The sequence below is a fragment of the Poecilia reticulata genome, chromosome 2 (genome assembly GCF_904066995.2).
Source record: "Poecilia reticulata chromosome 2, P_reticulata-male-v2, whole genome shotgun sequence".
NCBI lineage: Eukaryota > Metazoa > Chordata > Actinopteri > Cyprinodontiformes > Poeciliidae > Poecilia > Poecilia reticulata.
The window spans coordinates 6,112,345-6,135,496 of record NC_088831.1 but is presented as its reverse complement, the minus strand read 5'-3'; the positions used below and the strand labels follow the sequence as shown (position 1 = coordinate 6,135,496).

Genomic DNA, 23,152 nt, shown 5'->3' with positions numbered 1-23,152 from the left:
AAGGCAAATCCACATTTTCCTTAACCACAGAGAAATGTTGAGGTACAAATAATTCCTCGGTGTGCCGGCGGCTTTTCCAGAGGTGTTTGTGTGGAAAGCCGCCGCTGGAGAGCTGGGAAACATCTGCGAGGGAGGGAGACGGAGCGGGGGAGGCGGAGGAGAGGAAATCCCTCGTTTCATCCGCCTACCTCTCTTCGTCTCCTCCGGCGAATCCTCGGCTCTGATAGGTAACAGCCGACAGGAGCGACCAACTGCTCACTTCCTCCCTGCCCATATGAGGCGCGGGCTTCCGCTCCGTTGCCATGGCAGCGAACGGTTAGCTCGCACCGACCACAGTCACAGAAACGTGAATGCGAGCGTTTGCAGATATAAACTCACACACACACACAAACGGGTTGTGCTATACGTGTCGGCCCATACCTGCTTCCACCTACTCACAAACAGAAATACTACAGAGAGGGAGAAGAGGAGGACGCCTCATTGGCTGAGCTGCCTACGCAAAACTACAACACTCCTCCGGCCCTCCGGAGCTGATAATTATCTGTTTATTTCGCCGCAGTGTCACGTCCAGGCGGCCGCCACCAGAGCCGCTTTCACCCCGTTCACTGAATATTTCAAACCCCGCTTTAAGGTCTTTTTTTTGTTTTGTTTTTTTAATACATTCAACATCAACAGCTGACAACAGCGGAGGGGTGGATGTAGGAGAGGAGGAGCGGGTACCTTGTTGAGGTGGAGCTGCTGCTGCTGGAACTGCTGCTTGTGTTTCTCCAGGAACTGCTGGTGCTGCTGCTGCACCACCAGCTGCTGCAGGGCCAGGGCCTGAGCGTGGGCCTGGGCGGCGCTCCCCTGGGGCAGCGGCGCCGACTGGGTCCGCCCCAGGGGCCGGTGCTGCCGCTGCAGCTTGGCCATGGAGGCCGACGACATGGACATGCCGCTGACGCCTGGGGACGAACACACACAGACACACACACACAGTGGGGCTTAGGGATTAGATGAACGGCACAATCTGATCTGAACGTCCCGGTGAGAAATGCTGAACTAGTAACGCTGAAAGACACTTTTATTGACAGACAACGGATCAGATCTGTTCAGGAAAACAGTCTGGATGACAAAATCTGGGATTATGTCAAGATTCCTGAAGGGAAAAGTTAAATGTTTTTACAGGCTCAACTTCTGATTGTAGTTTAAATATATAAAATACTTAAGGTAGGAAGGAAGGTGGGACAGAAAGATAAGAACAATAACAATGAAGGGGAGTAGGAAGGAGGGAATATAGAAAATATAGAAATAATGAAAGAAGGAAGGAAAGAATATAAAAGGAAGAAAGGAAAGAATATTTTGGCTCTGGAAAAGGTGTTAAGGTCTGTTTTTAGTTTTTCTAGATTGCATTACATTTTACTGTAACAGATGTGGAAAAGGGTTTCCTGCTTTCCTGAGAGATAAATATTCAAATCAACCCGAATGCATTGTTCTACGGAGAAACACAACGGTGGCAGCGTCATGCTGTGGGGATCGGAGCTGACACATACAACCAGAGACTGATTAATCATTTCATTTCGAGGTATCAGAGTAAACGTGTCTGAGTCCCCCCCCCCAGTACTCTTTGGTTCTCCTTGCACTGATTGCCGCTGCCGAACCGGAGGCGAGCGAGCAGATGCACGAGTGAACCCGAACCAGCAGAACCATCTGTGCCGCCATACTGCGGCGGCTCCTCCAGCGCGATCATCCGAGCTCAACGCCATCTCAAGGCGCGGCATGGCGGTGGGGGGGAAAGCTCTAAACCTTAATGGGGGCCGCTAAATGATGCGAGGAGTTTGACTACTGTGCAGATTTGTCCACCGCTGCATCGCCAGGATGCAGAAACCCCACCGACGCACAGCTGCCGGGGAGACGGGAGGAAAACAAGAAATGACGACGGTTTTCTGTCCTCCAATCTGTAATTTCTCACATCTGGAATCTTCAAAGTTTTTTTTCTTTCTTTTTTTTTTTGCTTTTAAAGAGCAGAAAACAGTCCTGCGTGCGTCTGCATGTGCGTCACAGCTCTTTCAACGCTAATGCCTGCCTGAAAATAGAAGCCATGTTTTTTTTGTCTGTGAATGAGCTGATGGGAAAGGGCACACAATGCTCCCATGTCACACTCTCATAGCATACGCTGACATATGAAAGGAGCTCATTAGTTTGAGCAAATGAATGGACGTCTGTCAGCGAGAGGGGGTTACATCCCCTCTGAGTGCGAGAACGCCTCACTTTATATTTAATTTTTTTCCTTCTTTTTTCTTTTAAATGGCTCACTGCTTTCCTTCATGTTTTATTCAGTTAACGGCAATTTTTCCAGACTTTAAATTGAGAAATCCTCTCAAAATTAAAACATCCTGGATATTTGAATGCACACGTTTACCAACAAGCCATGAAACTAGATGATGTTCTTCGTTTCCTGAAGAAATCAAATTGTGACTTTGAACATGAAAAATACAGAATGTTGTTCAGATAGAAACACATGTAAAAAAACAACCTAAAATTTAGATTTAAACCAGGGTTCCTACATATTTCCAGACTTCCTGGTCTTTTCCATTCATCCTAAAATACTTAATAAGAAAGTTCAACATGGATTTGTGACAAATATTATTAGGGTGATTTGAAAGATGACAGGCTGGAAGGATATAAGGAAGGACGAGGGCGAGTGGAACAAGACAAGGATGGACAGGGAAGATAATTGGGGAGGGAAAAACAAAGGGATGAGGGCAGAAGGAAGAAAGAACAGAGGTAAGAAAAGACTGAGTTATACAACAAAGCAAGGAAGTACAGAAGGAATGAAGGAACAAAGGAAAAAGTAGGAAAGGAGGACACAAGTAATAAAGTGAGGACAAAAAGCAAAGGTAGTGCAATGGAAAGATGGATGGATACAACTAAAGAAGAAAGGTAGAAAGGAACAGAAGGAATGAACCAACCAACTTTTAGACAACAAAAGAGAGAATAAAGTCTGGAAATACAAATATTTTTCCAACCTGGAAAGAAGTAAAATCAGATTCCAGGAAGCCTGCTTTAATGTGTTTCCCAAGACTGGAAGACCTGGGAAACGTTCCACGTTTTCAAGGCTTTTCGACTCGGCCTCACCTGTCACCAGCGGGCTCTGAGCGGGACTCTGGTCCATCAGAACCATGTGCTGCAGCAGCGGGCTGTGGGGGCTGTGGGGGCTGTGGGCGCCGTGGCCACCGGACCCGCCATCTGCGAGGTAGGGGCTCAAATGGCCGCCGGACAGGAAGGGAGGGCTGAGGGAGAGGGCCGGCTGCAGGCCTGCGTCCTGCTGAGCGGAAGTCACCTGGAGGAGGGCGGCGAAAAAACAAACAAACAAACAAAAAAACAGATGCTAAACTGCAAAATAAACACATTCATGGATGCAGAGTCAGACGTCCGGCTGATTTCCTCCTTACGTTGGAGGCGGCGGTGGCGGTAGCAGTGGCGGGCAGCCCCAGGGTGATGTTGGGGAGGGACGGCGAGGTGTAGAGGGACAGCTGGTTGATGGAGCCCTGATCGCCGCTGCACAGCCGCTGGGCCAGAGATGCCTGGAAAACACATTTACACAATCTGCATCACAGATACGGAGAAACATCTGGCACACGACGGAAAACAGACCACACGATTCCGAATTACAGTAAGTTCATTTTGTCGATTAGCTGAAGCTTTCTTGATGGCAGCCGTCTTCTTTGACGAGCGTGTTTTACACCTTCTGTTTATTTGCACTTTGAATTCAGGTCAACTCTACGACAGAATGTTAGAGCCAGACTGAAAATATGTTTCTACTCCAAAAATAAAGTTGTACGACAATAGAGTAAAAGTTAAAGGTTCATTATGTAACTTTAAAAAATACATATATTTACTGTTGCAGGAAAACTGTTTATCTGCTATCAGCGATGGCCATGCTAACAAACCTGAGCATTTATAAGCAAGAGGGAGGAGCATGGACATAAAGAGGAGTGATTGACAGCGCTAAGACCCGCCTCATGGCTCTGATTGGTTGTTTCTAGTTAGCAGAGGGAGAAGGCAGGCGAGCTTGATTTTTTTTGGAGATTATTTGTCTCAAATCAGAGAGACAAATTATCTCAAATTGAGACAAATCATAGTTTCAGCAAATATGTTAAAATATATTTACTATAAAAGTTACATACTGCAGCGTTAACTCTTAATTTTAAGATGCTCTTCTGGAAAAATTGCACTCTTATTCTGCTAATATAAAACAAAAGCCACTTTTTGACAATATTTTCACTCATTCCTATTTTCTTTCTTTTTGTAGAAGAAGAATAACTAAAAATCCATTAAAATCAGATCCGGTACGGGGGGAAAAAAATTGTGGTTTTTATTTGTAAGCCGTGTCGCCCAGGCTTGGCGGACGTCCGCACATGGAGAAACGACATTTGCTCCCTCCTGGCGTTCTAACGTTGTCACAGCCACCGGCCTCCTCCACACTGCCTGAGTGGCCCTAATGGCTTCCACAAATAGCATCCTGCCAGCTCCTCGACGCTGTCTCCCCGTCTGGAGCCCCGTCACCTCGCTCACAGCCTTTCTATATGCAACAGCCTGAAATGTTTGGTGAACTAGAAACCAGAGACACAAATCTAATCCTACAGCTACAACTTTTTTGTTGTTGGTGTTGTTTTCTATGCTAGAATTAAAGGCAACGGGTGTGATGTACCTCCATGTTGTTGGAGATGGACACAGTGATGCCGTTCTCATTGGGGATGTTGTTGGAACTGTTGTTCGGCGAGCTGGGGCCGGAGCCGGGGGCGCTGCTGCACGCCGAGTCTGAGACAGGAGGAGAAGAAGAAGAATCAGCAGGAGTCTGGGAAAAAATGTTTTTTTTTAAACAGCGGGATCCTCGCCGCCGCCTCCTCCTCCTCCGCCTCTCACCCGCCATGTCGAGGGAACGCTTCTTGGCCGTAGTGATGGGGCTGTCTCTGCGGCGGAGCAGCGGGCTGCTGCGCCGCTCGCTCACTTTCTGCTTCAGCCGGGAGCGCAGCTTCAGGTTGGGCTCCGAGGCTGCGGGGACAAGGAGGGACCGACATCTGTCACGTAGCGTTTTTAACACAAAATAATCTGCTGGTTTCATTTAGAAAAACACCAAATTATGTCTTTCCCCACCCCCCATATTTGCATAACTGAAGTCAGAGAAGAAAGAAAGTACACCCTCTTTCAATTCCCAGGTTTCACATATCGGAATATATTAAACATCTGCAATTGATTTTTTTTAATTATCAGATTATGATCATTTTAAGAGAGGAAAAACTAAAGTACACCATAAAAAGCAGAAAATAAATGTTCTTAATTTTTTCGCTCTCAGTATCAAACAATGTCAGTGTGGAATGTGCTCTGTCTTGTAATTTCCACACTCGAGGTTAGATTAAAATAATCCCAGAACTCGGTGAAGGCCGGATAACTGCATTTGTCTCAACCGCAGCTGAAAACGAGGACGGAGAACTGGGCGAGAACAAATCAAATCCAAAACTTTTCATGCCTCAACAGAGCTCCGAACAAAGCGCCGAGCTTGAAGAAAAAAAGTCACATTTTCATGCAACAATCTCACAATCTTCCAGCTTCGGCTCTACACACGTTTCTGTTATGGAGCACCTTCCACAAAGCTGCCCTGTTATTAAAACCTCTTTGCAAGACAAACTGTTACACGCCGCTGTTCATTTAGCCTACAATTCATCCCTCCCAATTAGATGCTTCTGAACAAGCCAAACTCATATTTTCCCAAAGATGAGCTAAAAAGCAATTAGCTCCAATTTGGGAGCCGTGTCTGACTTGCCTACATGGCATTTTAGTCTTTTGTCTGGCCTGTCACAGACTTGTGAATAGAGACAGGGAGAAGGGAACGGCATGTCACCTTGGCCAGGCCTCCGGCCACTAATGCTCTGTTTACTTTATCCAGACGTTCATCAGCCTGGAATCTTTTCACTATTCATTATCTAATTTTTGGATATCAAGCCCAAAACCCACAGGATGGCACGACCGGATCCATCTGCCACTGAGACCTCGCGGGAGCAGGAAAGCTCCAGGAAGCTTGCTGTTCCGTGTAGAGGAGGGAGATCTCCTTTCAAGCAAACACTTGTAGATTTTGGTGCCGTTTCCAGTGTCAGGTAAAAATAAGCGTGATGAAAGGAGAGAAGTGTGAAATACAAAGTGCGAAAGGAGAGAAGGATGGAAAACTCCTTCCAGTTGGAGTCGAACCAATTAATGTAGACAGAAGTCTGCTTCGGAAGCCAATTTACTATGACTTCGGTAAAGGGTTGCAGATCACATCAATCAGACTTTTGAACACTTCGAGACGCAACGTCTAAATTTCATCCGGAAAGACCCAATGAATGGAACTTCATGCTGCCAGGCAACAGCATAACCAACCGCGACGTCTTGCGGTTCACACCGATCTTTGAAATTAAGTGCGGTTCAGGGAATATTTCTTTGTTTGCGACTTAGCATACACTCTTCAATACGAAAAAGACAATAGACATACCACAATGGTGTTGATTGCCTGGGGATGTCTGTAGAAGGTTAGCTACTCGTCCAACCGTTCCAACCAGAAGGATTAGCAAGGAAGAAATGAATGCTCTAAGAGCGCGTTCACACCAGGCCTGTTTAGTCTGCTTTAATCCAGCCGTTTGGCTAGAAGGTTTGGTTTGTTTGGAGAGATGTGAATCTGCAATTCAGACCAAAAAAGCGAACTCTGGTCTGCCTAAACACCTAGGTCTCGGTTTGAATTCATATGCGAATGCCAAGCAGTCCGAAGGCCGCAAGCAGGAAGTGAACTATAGCGCAGAGTATTCTGGGTAAATACAATCAAAACAAATGGCTTGTTTTCTTTAGCCAAAGATAAAATACGCTAAAATCCCACGCTATTCTATTTTTATTTACATTTTCGTGAAGAAGGAAGTGTCGCTCATGTCTTCTTCAGAGGTTTTTGTGCCGTTTCCTTCAGTGGTTCTTGGTGTGGCGCTGCCACAGGAGAGGAAGTGAACAGGTGTTTCAAGAAGATTTGTTTGATCTGGTGCAGTGAAAATGTCACAAATGTTGTAATTTTGGTCTCTAATCGAACCACCCCAAGTCTCACTTTTGGGAGGTAGAAGTGAACAAGTCTTCCCAATTTAGTTGCTAGTTGCAGTTTTTTCTGTCATATTATCACAAATGTAAACATGTGGAGTTTACATTTGTGTTAAAGCTTTGCTGGTTTGAAGATTCAAAGATAGGTTAAAGGCTTTCAGGGGAAAGATGCGCAACTATATCCAAACCCTAGAGCACACTTTAACAGATGTAATTTCTCCCTGAATTTGATCCCGAGACGGTGTCCATTAGCATGCGAAAGGAAAAACAAAGCCCCGGGACTGACAGGAATAATAATTAGCACCCGGCGAAACAGAAGCGTTTGGTTTCTGTTTTCCGGTGGAGCAAAAACACATTTGAGAAAGAGAATGATCCGGTGTGACAGGAGCCCGAATGATCGCAGCAAAGATGTACTCAAAGCCAAGTGGAATTGATCCAGAGAATGTCAATACTCGTGAAAAGAGGTTTTCTCCGTCACCCGAGACGACTGGAGAGAAGACGACACAATGGGATGTTTATGGAAATGCAACTGCTGCCAAACAATGTGCTGCTTTTCGGAGAAAACAGCAATGTCAGTTTAATTAAAGCTTATAGTTAGAGAGCCCTTGGTTAGTCTGAGCTATCTGCTTCAGACTAATATACCATTTTCTCCCCTCATTTCATCCTGATACTCGCCATTTTTGCACTACTTGCAATTGCAGCTTATAACTTTGTTTTCTTTGCTTTAGATAGTACGTATGGCAAGAACAGCACATTTGGATGAAACTAGTGTACTGCATATTATTTGAAATGTACAGTACATTTCAGTGTAGTTAAAATTCGCAAGTACTTGAAACACCTCCTAAAAACGCTCATAACTGACTAATTTAATCATTCAAACACCAAATATACCTTAAAATGCATTAATACAGACAGTGGAAACCATCCTAGCTAATGTCTTTATCTCCACCACTCTTAAGGGAACAAACACCAGCCTATCCAGCAGCATTGCATCTAGACGCATTTTCTTTTGAATTTTTGACATGTGCGCTATGAAAAAAAAATCAGCTAAAAAAACTAATTTGCGAATACTGAACTGCAAAAAGGTCCACTATATGTTCAAGATGATCCTCATTAGAAGCGTGTAGCTACATCATATCACTACACAGACAGCCTATTGTTGCTGTCCCTGTCAAAATGGGCCGTAGAGAGGAGTCAGAAAGCTCCATGTCGCGCACAATGCTTTGCATTTCTGCGTTGTACAGCCCCAGACTCCCTATGTGCCATTGTGTCCATGCGGAGGACGGGCTGCCCCAGTTCAGGGTAAAATCCACGCTTGCTCTGCCAGGAGCAGTACGCTTAGCTGTGCCTCTATCAAAGGGCGCTGTGAGTCTGAGGGCCTCACGCTTTTCCACCCCAGCTACGTCTCTCTGAGGCATCTCTGTGTGTGAGCGCGCGGGCCACACAGGGCATTATTCATGTGATGTTCTCTCTCGTTCCTCGCTGTGTAATATGTAGGGGAGGTTAATGGGTTTGGGCCCTCTATCTGGACGACGGAGGTTTTTAAGGAGCCCCCCCTCTTGTCACACGAACACTTTCCCCCATCTGAAGCAACTTTAAAAGTCGCGACATCGGCCATAAGGCATCTACGGCCTCTCCTGTTGTTGCCGGCGCAGACGCGTTCTAGCAACGCGCCACTGGTACAACGTTCCTTTTCCGTTTTTATTTTCGACCACCGCTGGAAGTCCTGGCTTCCAGGCTTTGACTTTTACAACCTGGCGCTGATATAAAAGGACCTCTAAACTATCCCGAGCTGGGATTACCATAAGTAAACTCCACAAAGCACGTCATCGCTGTGGGCAAACATCAGGGTGGCACAGGTTCTCCTCGCTCCCGGCAGCCGAGCACAATCTCTGGCATTATAAAAGCAGAGTGGCGACGCTCCAGGGACCATCTTTTCGCTTCTTTTCTCCCCCTATAAAGCAGGTTTATTTTATATAAATCATTGTGCCACATGATTTATTTTAAATCCAGCTTGCCAGCTCTTGTTTTCGGTGCTATAATCTTCCGTTTCAAAGTCACTGGAAGGAGTTCTCCATCCTACCTGCCCCAGAAAATGATCAGTGTCCTTCACCCTACTTTCCCTCCATTTTTTATATTTTTTTTAACTCTCACATTATTCCCCCCCACACACTCCCCATCTTCTTGCTCTCCCAGGTTGGAATGTGGCTGTGTGGGCCAGTGTCAACTGCGGTCTGTCCGCCGTCGCAGCCAGCGGCTCGAAGCCTCGGAGTAAACAGGGCCCAGGCTGCAGCCGCCTGCCGCTGTGCTAAGTGAATAATTGCACTGTAAGATGACCGCCGCTTCGCAGCTACACCGCCGCAGCGCGCCGTTCACACATCACGCACCCGCACACAAAGCTACTCTTATAAATACAGGGAGGGAGGGGGGTGAACAAAAACAGACGGAAAACAGCTGGTTTTACTCTGCAAAAAAGATGTAAGGCCGTGAGCCGCAAGAAAATCTTTTTTTTTTTCCAGCGGGGCATTAAGGAGTATTTTAGCTGCTTTACAGAGATCTGACAAGATCTGGGCAGGATCGAAAAGAAAACACGCAGCTCAGTGCGACGCTGCTGCTGCTCTGTGAGAGGGAAAAGCACAGCAGTGGTTTTATTCTTAACATTTTATGTACAAGAAAAGATGAATTACGTGCTTTTTCACCTGTTTTTTCCTCGCAAGATCCCACTTCCACCTGCTTCTGGTTCTTTAACGACCTACAGTAGCTAATAGAAGATCAGGACAAAGACGCCACAGCTTAGCTAACGTAGAGTGTGCATGGGGTGCAGAAATGTGCAGCTAGTTTTAAGGAAGGTTTCTGCATTTAAAAGACAACTTCAGCTGTGAATAGGAAATTCATTGGAAGTTTTTGTTGAGTTTGAAAAAACAACAATATTTGATTTCAGATGCAGCGATCAGACTCTTCCCGACTGGAACCGACTTTTGTTTATTCCCGAGATTTTAATCGGACTATTCCATTTTTTCATTGAAAGGCAACGACACATACAAAATTCATTTCAATAAACATATTAAAACGTAAAGCATTCACTTTCACACAAGGAAAAACAAAGTACAACAAGTGTTTGATGAGTTCTTTACAGAGACAAAAAAGGTGGGAACTTTGAGTTTTGGTACGTTCATTTAATGAATGAATAAGTGTATTTATGAATTTGTATACAGTAAATGTCTGTTTTTGACCAAAAAAGCCAATAACATCAATATATCGGTCAATATCAATATAAGCCTAAATTTTCATATTGGTAAATCAATAATTGTAATATTTGATGTTTCTATATTTGGTTATCTTAAAAAGGAAGCATAATGATGCGGCAATCAGCCAGTAATCAAAATAACATGATTTCCAATTGATTGGCTCAACGATCAGCAGGTCAAATATGGAAAGAAGTAGAAATGCATGAAGAGTAAACACCTACATTTTTCTTAATCGAAACAAAATTAACTAAGATTATCTAATAAAGATAATGTTGAAAAGAAAAAACAGAATTGACCAAAATCTGAAATAGCACGAATGATCAGAAATCGGTATCTGCTACAAAAAGCCCGATCGGTGTATGCTTAATGAAGATTGGTTCAAAGAAAAATAAAAGTAAGAAGCTCTAAAGAGAGTTTGAGTTTATTCTCAGATATCTGTCATTAGTAAAAAGTTGAAAGTATTTCATAAAGCAAAGACCTCAAATCATAACCATTAAACTGTAAGAGATCAGTGTCCCACAAAACTTCTCATCATGTCCATTAAGTTTGTTTTGCTAAAATATTATAACTATTATCCATTTATGCATCAAGCTAAAAACTGACAAACATTTTCCAAAATCTCTGAAAGAATTCTGGAAGGACATCTTTAAAATAAATCAGGTAACAAAATCAGGATTCTCTTCCCACTTAACTCTCTCTCTCTCTGTTGTGCTCCACTACCACCTACACTAACTCTTTAACACTCTCATGTGGGGGATGCTGGGAGACCCTGACAGCCTAATGTGGATGTGATTAATGGAGCAGACCTCCGATGCTCTCTAAAATATGCCAGACATGAGTCTGCACTGCAGCTAGCGGCCGTAGCTCTTCTGTGTGAGCATGCATGCAGCAGATACGCCGGTCTTCACCGGTGAAACTAGGGAATTTGGCAAAAAAAAAAAAACGCACCTGTCTTTCGCAGCGGGAAGTCGTCCCGAGGGTTGTAGACGCCGAGCACCGGGTGATTGTAGGTGGACACTGCGGTTTGTGGAGGCGAGCTCTGGTCCAGAGAGCTATGCTGGGTTTTTCTGCAATAAAAAAGCAAAACAAAACAAAACAAAAAAAAACAGAAATCATCAACGGCGTGCGTGTCGAAAAGAAACCATCTCGTTCTCGTGGACCTAAACGATTAAGGCGTCATGCAAATCGTTTGGCAAGGACGCAGACATGTGTCGCCATCTGCTCGCTTCCTACAGTACAAAGTGTCGTTTGCAGGGAAAAACTTAAGCCGCGTTTGGATCTGGCCCAAATGCATGTTCCTGACAAGAGGGTAACACAGTTGTCTCTTCCAGAACTCAGTGGGAGGCTTGAGTTCAGAGTGAAAGAGTTTATATTTAAGTTAGGAGCAGAGTCAGAAATACACAGATGCTGTATTACGTAACGGTATTACGTAACATTGATTATTCTCTCTACTGTATTTGTAATTTATGGATTTAGCCGTGTCATTTTACAAAAAAAAAAACACTATATAGTTGTAGAGGTAGATCATTTTGGAAAATGTAAATTCAAAACCTTACAGCTGGCAGAAGGTGAAGTCATAAACCAGAGGGCCCAAAACAGAGCCCTGTGGATCCTCAGATCATAAAAACATACCAAAAAACATTATATTAACTGTTAAAAACCTTTTAAAAATTATTGAATTTGGATTTCACACTGAAATTAATACATTTCCAGTGTGAGATTTAGAGATGTGCCGATCAAGTTTTTCCTGCCGATACAAATACCGATCACCCATGAGGGCCGATCACCGATACCGATTACATAATTAAAAAAAAAAAATTTTTTTATCATAAACACTACCAGTTACATTATGTGGAAAAAGGAACCATGAATTCACCTTAATTTAGACAAAAACTTGTTTTTAATAACTTTTTCCAAGAAGAAAACTAAACAAAACAGGCATTCTGCAAATTGTACTGCTATTGGTAATACTATCTTTAACAGACTGATAACATATGAAGGCTCTGAAGAGGCTAAATAATGCAAAGAGCCAAAATAAAACCTCTCAACATTGCAAAAAAATTTAAGTATAAAACTTAACATTCAAAGGCAAATACAGGTTCCATTACAATAAACCATCCAGAGTTACTGAATGAAAACTTCTTGATAGCATGGCGGCTAGCTGATTACTGCTAGTTCTGAGTGGCTGTTTCTGACTGAGCGGAGTAATTATGCAGAGCAGGGAGGAGATCAATTATTTTTTTAGAGATTATCTGTCTCATGTTAAGACAGCGAAAGTTTTAATACGTATGTAAAATGTTTTTTTTAGGTTAGATGCTGCAGTTTTAATCAGAGGTTCGGTGTGAGAGTCACTACCAGGTGGAGCAGAAGCGGCGCTCCGTCTGTGAAATATTGCTACCTGTAGCGCGTAGCGGCGGTTCAACAGCGAGAGCAGAACCAGCGTCTTACATCGCAGCTCAAAGACTTAAATAATTTTGCGGGTTATTTGTTTAGCTTTCTGACCATCATGCTAATCCGGGTGAGTGTTTGTAGCTGTGCGCTGCTTTACCTGCTATCTGATCCTCCATGTCTTTTTTACTGCAGTGAGCCTCGAAGTAGCCAAACTCCGTCAAGTATGGCATTGTTTTTATGTCGTATTAGATTCGTTGTGTTGATGCATTTTGACGTGCTTCAATTTTCCGCCGCAACACGCAAACTTCCCCATTCACTCAGTGCGTTATAGTTCCACATCGCTTAGGATTTGTTGCTGCGCGTTTGCGCAGTGTGAAGGAAAGAGGAGACCAGCTGCACAGGCAGGCTGCGAAATGAGATGCAGGTGATCGGTATCGGCAACAAGAGCCAATGATCGCCGATCACCGATCATGCACTTTTTCACGAAAATCGGCCGATTATGATCGGTGACCAATCGATCGGAACACCTCTAGTGAGATTAGAATGCTGCAAAAAAGTTAATTTAAGGCTTTTTACCCTTATTTTATTTCCTTCAAAACTTTTATTTGCTGATATTGAGTAAAGAGGGATCATTAAAATTGCTATTTCTTGTCCTTTTGCTTCTCAACTAAGGAAAAAATCTGAATGCTTTTTATTTTTTGCATGTCATATCAAAAATCTCCATTTCTTTTTCATATTAATGTTTCAGTTTCCAACACAGTGGAAAAACTGTCTTGAAATAGATTCAAATGAGAATAAATTACATTCCCCGGCTATATTTATTCCTCAGACGTCAGAGAAGTGGGAAGATGTCGCGAGGACCACGCAGGCGGTTCTGAACCGTCTTCGTTTAATTTCAAATGTAATATTTTCTCGCTTCGACCACGAATGCGTTGTCAGCTGATACAAGCACGAAAAAGGCTCAAGACTACAGACAAAAAAAATTGTAAAAATCAGCAACAAGAGGGAGATGAATAATCTCACCTTTCACCTGTGTTTTTACTTTGCGACACAAGCAGAAAAGCTAAACATGCACTGATATTATTCACTGGCGTATCTTTCAATCTACCGATGTATGTTTCTGCATAATGAACGCTCCAGTCGACGTGACCTTGCTGTGTTTATGCTCGCTCCGACGCGCGGCAAACAAATCGGAAATAACAAGTGTGCACATCTGCAAAACGGATCGAGGAATGCTACAATTAACTCCAAGGACTTTCAGCCGTCGTCAGGATACAATATCCTCCTCTCACTTTCACATCTGCGCATTTGTTTTCTGCTTCTGATCACTCAGTGAGACTCAAACAGAGCAGGTATTAGCATGCGTCATTACTTAGCCTTCAGTCCGCTGTTTTCTGTTGCTTCCAATCAGGTGATGGTTAATGGAAAAGCCGTCTTACCGGTACCAGTAGGGGGCGTCGTTGGGGAGGCCACCCTGGTTGAGGCTCCGCTGGGCCAGCGCTTTCTTTTTGTTCAGGACAAACTCCTGCAGACGCATCTTCACCTCGGTGCTGGCCACGGCACCTGATGTACACGGGGGAAACACAAGACGCAATGAATTTCTTGTACTTAAAATTCGTCAATACTTGGGATCCCTTCTAAAAACATTAATAATTCTCTATTTTAATATTTGAAACAGCAAATACATCTTAGAAAGCGTCTTAGCAGTGGCTGTCATCTAGTCTTCCTTATCTCCACTCTGTGGCGTGCAGCCAAACAAGACCAAGTATAATAAATGTAACTCTTGGATTGGCTGGTTCGCAAACATTAGAAAACAGCGTGAAAGCAGCATTCCGGCTAGGTATTTTTTTTATCAATTTTGTTTTATTCCCCTACATTTAATAAATAAGACATAAACTTATCTAGAAGGTAAAATATTATTTTATTGATTTAAAATCAGTAGTCATCTATTTGTGAAATGCTGGAGACATTTTCTGGATTTAGGATTAAAAACAGACCATCATCAGCGCAATAACTCAAAGGCCTTCAAAATGGGAAATTTACTAATTACCACACAAGGAATTAAACAAAAATGATGCAAAACTCATCGGAGAGATTTGAAGACACCATCGCCACACATCGCACTCATACAGACACACACACTGGAGCAAACACAGCAACCCTCTGACTCCCCGCTCGCCCGATCCCTGAACATTTTCCATAGAGTGCGAGAAGGCGCTCTCTCTCAAGGACGCCTGTCCATTTGCTTTCAATGAACTTGTTGAGAGAGACGTCCAGAGGTAATAGCTCGGCCCGGCCCGCGCCAAGGCCACCGGGCTATTACCGCTCGTTCGCCACTGCAGAGCGCGCCGCCTCTCAGAGTGAAATGGAAACGCACGTGAGGCAAACACAACAGTTATTTCAACCTTGGAGCGGCTTGAATGAGGAACTCTTACTGAGCCTGGCCGCCTGCAGCCCGTCTGACATGGAGAACTATTCAGGGAGCTATTTAGCCACGGAAGTGTCTAGTTTTGCTTATTTTAGTACTAAAAGACAGAATCTGTAACGAGAGGTGTCAAATCTTTTAATGAAGTTTCTCCTGCTGCTTCTAATCTTGCCTCACTTACGGTGCTTTTGCAATAATTTTGCTAATTCTAGAACCACAACCTGACGTTGTATTCATCACCTCTGAGACAGAAGCACCTTTTAGTTACAGCTGCAAGTCTGTGGAGTAAATCTGAACCGGCTTAGCAGATCTAGAAACTGAAACCTTTGCCTGTTTTTCTTTGCAAAATAACACGAGCTCAGTCAGATCAGACAGAGAGCATCCGAGAACATGTAAATTTGGGCTTTGACTAGGCCACTCTAACACAAAAAATACATTTTTCTTGTAATGTGTTCTCACTTTTTGAAGAACAAACCTAACGTGGAATATTTAAACAAGACAAAATTAATCTGATTCTTGCATACAATCCTAAAAGTGTGGCATGAATTTGTATTTTCCTCTCCTGAGTCGGTGCTGTGTTGCTTGCCACAAATTTGCAGTAAGATGCAGATTTGGGCTTTAACTATATGCCATTCAAACGCATGATACATCTACTCTTGGGTCACAAAAATGTCATTTAAACAATTTTAAAAACATAAAACTAATTTCATTGTGACTTTATGAACATTTTTATTTTATAAAATATCCAGATTTTTTCACGTGAATTGATCTGCAATCATTGTAGATCTGAAATATATATAAAAAATTAAAATAATGCTTTTTCGCGGGAGATTGATTGTTTTTTAAAACTTCAATTGCTGTCCTTCCATGTCCACAATTAAACACATAAAATATCGAGATATAATGCGACAAAAAGTTTAAAAAGCTCAAGGGTTGTGCGTATTTTTTGGCACGAAAACGTTGTGCAAACATCAGGTGTCGCTGTGGTTCCAAGCGCAGACGGGTAACACGCGGCGTCGGAGAGACTTACTCTCCTGGCCCCGCTCCTTGTTCTTCAGCAGCTGCAGCTTCTGCTCCCTCTGTTGCTTCTCCAGCTCCTGCTCCAGCCGGTGGTTCTCCATCTTCCTCTGGTGCTCCAGCAGCTCCTGCTGGTGCTTCAGGGCCAGCAGCTCCTGTTGCTGCTGCACAAAGAAACATCAAGAATATTGTAAGTTAAAAAAAAAAAATTGAGAAGGGCTTTCTTCGTAAGGCCTCTTCGTAACAGCCTCGTTTGAGCACTCTTCAGAACAGATTCAATTCGCTGCCTTTCTCGCTTTGAAAAAAGTATTTTCATTCAACTTCTGCTCTCTCCGAAGTAAATAACTCTGACAGCTGTTCAAAGCCATAAAATTAAACCTCCGCAATTCCTCTAAAAACCTCAGGCCAAAAGCTTTAGCCTTTAAACAAATATAAGCAATTTAACTGGGAACGAGGTTTTAGCAAAACACATAATCCAATCTGCTTACTTCCTCGTCGCGCTGTAAAAATCTTTCTTTTTTTTTTTTCCATTTAAAAAGGCTCCGAGAGTAAATTTCTTTATTTTTCCGCTAAAAACCAATCTGTGGCCTGACAGCTTGTCCTGCAACCAAAAGGTCAGGAATAAAATCAGCTCCAAAGCTACAACGTGCCCACGATTGCCTCCTCTTCATCACGCTGAAGGGTCCTTAAAAAAAACCAGACGGAGACCCTCGCTGTGAGTCACTGTGCATAAAAGCAGCCAATTAAACAGCACCGAAATGAGCTTCTGCGATAAACAATACGCCGCTATTAGAGACTCACACGTTCCCTGATAGCAAGACCGAGACAACCTGAGGAAGCACAACAAGTCTTTTTCAAATAATGATTTTGATTATTGAAGATTTAAAAAAAAGGTATCTAAAGCAACCTCACTGTGGGAGGAAGTAACCTGATGACTGATTGGGCCACAACTGTAACTGTGTAACTAAAGAATTCATTTTTGCGGAAGAATTTTGGTCGATTCTTCTCTGCAGAATTAACTGAGCCATTAAAAAGGGTCTGACTGACATGTTCAAACTTTTACTCTGCTACTCCAAAACCGTCAGTTTTTATATTCTCTGAATGAAGTGAATCATTTTTGAAAACTGAATTTAGTATTCACAAATTGTCATAATATCAACATAATTTCTCAAGTTGCACCAATCCACTTTTTAAAATTATGATTCTGATATCATTAGTTTTGGTTGATAACAATTGGATGCAGAACAACAGCTGAATTGACTAAAAACTTTACTTTTCTTTTTTTTTTTTTTACACAGTCATAACTGTACCAGCAGAGCATCACAACGTTGGTCAAACATGTAAAAACAACACAACTTTAATTTGTTCACTCAGTGCAATTGGGAGGATAACAGCCAATATAAAAGAAATAATAAATGAACTTTCGGGATCTTGGGTTGTTTGAGTTGGATTTGGGTTTTGTTAATTTCTGTTTTCCTTAGTTCCTTTTCTTTGATTAGTTTCTGGTTAACTTACTTCAGTTCAGTCATTCTTAGTGTTTCTTGTTACGTTTATTTCTCGTCTCTAGTTATTCCTCGTCACTCCAGTTTATTATGTTTCTTGGCTCCAGTTATTATTTAGTGTTAGATTTATTTCCCTTAGGTGCTTTCCCTTGCCCCGAGTGCCACTTTATCTCTTTCTCTCTCCTCACACCTGCAACCCATTAGCTCTATAATTAGTTAGATCTTTGTTCAGAATTTAACCTCCCAGTATTTAAACCCAAGCACTGTGAACGAACAGTCCTCGCTGGTTCCTCCGGTCATAGCCTGGTTACTTCCACCGTCGATGCTTGCTTTTTGTTCCTGGTTCCTGATTTTGTTCTGCTCTGGATCCCTGTGTTCCCTATGATTTTTATTTGTAAGTTTTCAGTTTTGTCATTTATAAACATTCAACATAATCCATGGTCCCCTGTCCAGGGTGTGTCCCGCCTCTCACCCAGTGACAGCTGGAGACAGGCACCAGCACCCCTCCCAACCCCAATGGGATAAGGATATAAGAAAATGGATGGATGGATGATCCATGCTCCCAGATCCTGTGAGTGAGCAGAAGATTCTCTGTGAAGAGCTGAGGTCACTCCAAGCTTGTTTAGTGACCTATATTTGATCGGTTCACAGTGACGGCACATAATCATCCGGGTTCCAAACCCTGTAGCCGGGCATTCTGCAGCAGGGACGCGAACCTGTGTTTGCGGCGAGGCCAAATCAGAGCCCCCGAAATGAGGCTGTGAATAAATTGGTGGCTTGGGGCCGAGAAGAGGAAGAGCTCTCTGGAGCGCAGCCAGCCATCGATTTTTGACTTCAAACCGAGGTTGGGGAAGAGGGAAGAGGGGTTTTAGTGGGCGGGACCTCCTCGCCCACATGCACACAGGACACTTACGCACCCAAAACCCCTTGTGGCTCAGCTGACCAGAGCCGTGCACATCCTTCCCTCCTGAGAAACAACTTGTGCAGGAGATTTCTCTGCCAAATGCAGACAAGCGAGTGCAGGCAAACATTTTGATGAAATTTAAGAGGATGTGTACGTTTTCATGTTTTCTTATGCAATTCTGTGTGTGTTTTGTGTTTGTGTGTGTGTGTGCGCCCGGTGAATAGAGGTGATTGAGGCCGGGGGGCTCCGCGCTGAAGCCGTGCGTCATGAACATCTGAGCCGTCCCGCTGCTTCAGACCGCAAGCCAAGAGGACCCTTTAGATGGCAGCGCCCATTAACCAAAGCGTCACGAAAACCGAGGCAGGACTCTGTGCTTGGCAGGTCTTAACAGGGACAGTGTGTGTGTGCGGAATTTTAAGCGAGAGCGGCAAGACGTACAGGAGAAAGGAGAGCAGGATGCGGTTTTAAGGGAGAAGATTAAACCAACGGTGTTGATTTGTCTTTAGCATCTAATTTTGTTGCTCGGCGAAAAATCCGAACAGTGGCGCTGTTTTCGTTTTCACTTAGTGTCAACAACTTAGCAGCTTTTATTTAAGAGGCATAATTTGAGTGCTTTTTGCACTGTTCAAAATGGGAAAGACAAGAGAAGATGCCACTTGGATATTTACTAGCAACATTTCTGAGGAATCCACACCTTTTTTTTTTGCTGTGTAAGTATGACAATAAAGCTAAACAGGAAGTGTTATGAACAGGTTAAATGAGGATCAGTTTACCCCCTCTAACGTACATTAACAATTATTATAAGCGACATAAAAGATTTTTAAAGGAAGGAACTAAAGGAATAATCTCAGGTTCAGGTTATGCTACTGGAAATTATTTAAAGTTTTTTTTTTTTTAAGATATGGTGGTAAATATAGAGGGTGTTGTAGCTATTAACGGCCCTACCAAGGACACACAGAGCATTAAATCGACATCCCAATAACAAAGAGTGAACCTGTGACCTTTTTAATGAAATCGTTCTGCAAATAACTGCTTCGCCTTTGCCAAAAAGTACATTTGTGAGATGATTCTGGTGTTGGTTCTGGTCAACGTCAGTTTTTGATACGGGCCACGTGGGCAGCTGCCCTGGGCCACAATTAAACATATTATATATGTAATAGGTCATAACTATGTCCGAAAGAAATATTCTGTTGCTTTAATGCACATTTTTGGTTTTATGGCTATTGCCTCTGTCTATGCATTTCTTTCTGCCACACTTTTTCTTTCCACTAAACTTTCAGCTTCTTTGACAATGACTTTAAGTGATTTACCGTCCCTGTGGAGGGTGCAAATGGCATAATTGTAAAAATGAACAAAAAAGACATTCTTACTATATCAGTTTCACTTGAATTTAGTTATTTAAATTTTTCATTCATTGAGATGCAATCAATGCAACACTACTTTTTACTTTTTGCATCACTACTTTTTGTACTTTTTAAAGCATGCCATTTTAAGAAAAATTATGGTTAAAAAGTGTAAAAACACATGAAGAAGCAAAAGTTGCACAGATTTAGCAATAAAAGAGAAGTGCAATGACAAAACCCCCCAGAAATTTCCAAAAGAAGGAAAAGAATTTAAAGAAGTATGAAAAGAGAACATGGGAGGAATAAGTGAAAGACAGTAAATACAGGAGGAGGAAAGGAAGACGTTAATGGAAAGAAGAAGTTAATGACAGGAAGGAAGTGGCAAAAAAAACCAACAAGAGATCAGTGAGGAATATGGGAAGAACGACAGAGTGACAAAGAATGATGACAGAGGAAGAAATATCTTTTTTTCTACAAAAAAATCTGAAAAATTCACCACTTTTTAAATTTAAAAAAGTCATAAAAGCATGAACGGACAAAAGAATGTCAAAGGCAGCTAAAATAAAGAAGCAATATAAAGTCAAGCTAAAGATTTATCTTCACTCCAAACAAATCGAGTTGAATCTATTTTAAGAAAAACAAATACCGCTGTATTAAAACTTTCTCTACTTCTGCACTTCCCATCGACGTGCGACGCCACAAAGTGATGCACGCTCATGTGGAAACGAATGAAACTCGGCACGTCAGAAGAGCTGAAAGACAGTAGGATCCACTCGGCTCTAATTAAATTCAACTCCAGCTTTTTAATCATTTAAAGGAAAGCTTCACACGTCCATTTCTCACACTCTTTCCTGCAGCCAGACACATCTTTATATTGCCCTCATCCATCCGAGGAGTTAAAGAAAATGAAGCTAAAGTGCCTTTCTGTTTCTGCTCTCGCTCTCCGCTTGCACCGAAGCCATTTAAAGCTGATGAGGCTGCTCTTAGCTGCTGAGTTCAGTCTGTTATCGAAGACTCCTGAGGCTGAATAAATTAAGAGCCGTCTTCGTTTGGTTTGGGGGAGATTTAAATAGCGACAGTGTGCAAGCCCGTTGGTTTTATGTGGAATAATTGGACTAATTTAAAACTCCATAGGTTCTTATTGTTTTGCATCCTTTAAATGAATTTCTGAGAAATGGGTGAGCAAGGTGTGCAGAAAGAGGGGTGGGGGAATCCTCTTTTAATGCTGCTCCATAAGTAATGCTAATTGTAAATGATGTACCTTAATGTGCTCCTGGAGCTGCGCCTCATGCTGGCGGGACAGCTGCTCGTGCTGCCGCTGGAACTCAGCGATCAGGATCTGCCTCTGGATCTGCTGCTTCTGCTTCAGGGCCAGCAGCTCCTGCTGCAGCTGCTGCTCGCGCACCGAGGACGCCACCACACCGCTGCCGCCGCCGCCGCCACCACCGCCGCCGCCACCACCAGATCCTCCCAGGGAGCTGGGCGAGAGCTGGCCCGTCGGGGAGAGCGACGACACCTGCTGCTGCTGGTGGTGGTGATCCACACGCAGGTCCATGGGGATGGCAGCAGGGGGCAGACGCAGGGGCAGCGCAGAGTTAATGTCCACTGAAGAGGAGAGAAGAAGAGGAACGATCAGACAGGTGGAGAGATGGAGGGAGATAAAACAGATGGATGGATGGATGGATAATCAAAGGTTTCTGCGATGACGTAAAGCCTTTCCCATTTCCTGCCTACTTCGTGTTGCCAGGTAGCTCCTACTCAGCGATTTCTTACTTCTTATCAAAACTGGGTGTGTGAGTGAAATTTAACTTATCTCTTCACAAACTGTGTCTAATCACAGGTAATTCCTGGTATAAGAAGAAAAATGACTGTTACCTTAAGGGCAAAGCTGGTTTGAATCAGCCTTTTTTTTCTCTTAATAAACAAAATCAGAATCAAAATTTAAAGTCCTGCACTAAAACCTGTATTACTGAGTATTTTATTAATACATCTCACACACAAAAAAAGATGAGCTCCTGCAGGAGTGTTTTATATCAGCGAGGCCGAGTTTCCTAAATAGGATGCACTCATAACTTTGTGTCAACAACAGAAGCACATTCTGACGCCAAAGCAAGACAAGCGGAGCAGGATGAATAACCAAAACACGGCACAAGGTTAAAAGACACGCAAGCAGACATGTTCCTCTTCTTCTGCGTGTCGCCGTGTGTTTTCATACTTAGTGCAACTGCAAGGTTATGAAGCTGAGGGCGGATTAAATCAAAGCACTTCACGAGCACTATTTAATTAGTCTACCTCTTAGAAAAATGCCCAGAAGAGATTTTTTTTTTAAACTTTGAGATTTTCATTAATTAACACACGCACACACACAAGAAGTTTCCCATGTTTTTCATGCTCCTTCACTTTTACGGGAGCAATATACAATAATAAAAAAAAATGACTTGGCTATTTTAAGCAGCACATTAGATAGACTGCTTGTAAAACAAGAAAGCAATAAACGGATAACGGAGCTGTAAATCAGATCGTCGGATTAAAGCTCTTGGATTTAGTTGCCATTTCTGAGAAAAAAGTTGATCTTTAATGAGAGTCACAAATGTTGGTGAAGTAACACCAGTTCCAAGAGAGCTATCTTTAAACTTGGTAAAATCCTGATAAGATCTATTGGGAAGAAAAAGTGCTGTGCTGCTCTTCCACATGGCGCTCGCCGACCCATCCGACAAAGCCTGCATTGACCCTCCCCCCCACATCCCTTCACCCCTCTGCCCCAAAACCCCTGGCTCGGGGCACAGGAAGCCCACCAATCCGCCGGCTTCCTACCAATAAGTCTGGACAAACAGGAGCCGATTGGTCCGATTATTTGCCTACAATGTTTGCGGAAAGCCGGGGACACTTCACGTTAATGAATCGGCAAACAAAACATCAGCGGTGAGCTGAACTGACGAACGCTTTGAGTTGCTTTCTGCTTCTGCTGCGGGACGTTCCGTGTTTGATGCATCCCCCCCTCCTGAACATCACCAAACTGTAATTGCACATCCAAGCAGCTTTGCTACTGTTAAGGCCATATGGTGCCTGTACGCTGAAATGCTCGACTCTCACTGTGTGCAGCAGGTGAAATGCCACCCCCTCCCATGCGGTTATTGCAGGAGAACAGCGCAACAACATGCAACAGGGTCCTAAAGGACTGCAGTCATGTGGGGGGAGATTACAACACGTCTCATAGGCTGCTGCTGCTG

General features: G+C 43.2%; 1 protein-coding gene across 6 annotated transcripts in view; it reads right to left on the bottom strand.

The window, feature by feature from the left end:
* The window catches only part of LOC103474702 (histone deacetylase 4-like), a 61,863-nt gene that overhangs the window by 11,358 nt on the left and 27,353 nt on the right, over positions 1 to 23,152 (bottom strand). For all 6 annotated transcript variants that reach the window (XM_017310946.2, XM_017310944.2, XM_017310938.2 and 3 more), the window contains 9 exons: positions 21,184 to 21,527; positions 16,187 to 16,337; positions 14,171 to 14,294; positions 11,289 to 11,407; positions 4,906 to 5,034; positions 4,691 to 4,800; positions 3,432 to 3,563; positions 3,115 to 3,319; positions 721 to 941 (listed from right to left, as the gene is read on the bottom strand). In XM_017310946.2, the coding sequence (XP_017166435.2) occupies positions 721 to 941; positions 3,115 to 3,319; positions 3,432 to 3,563; positions 4,691 to 4,800; positions 4,906 to 5,034; positions 11,289 to 11,407; positions 14,171 to 14,294; positions 16,187 to 16,337; positions 21,184 to 21,527 (1,535 nt within the window). The remainder of the gene's footprint in view (positions 1 to 720; positions 942 to 3,114; positions 3,320 to 3,431; positions 3,564 to 4,690; positions 4,801 to 4,905; positions 5,035 to 11,288; positions 11,408 to 14,170; positions 14,295 to 16,186; positions 16,338 to 21,183; positions 21,528 to 23,152) is intronic.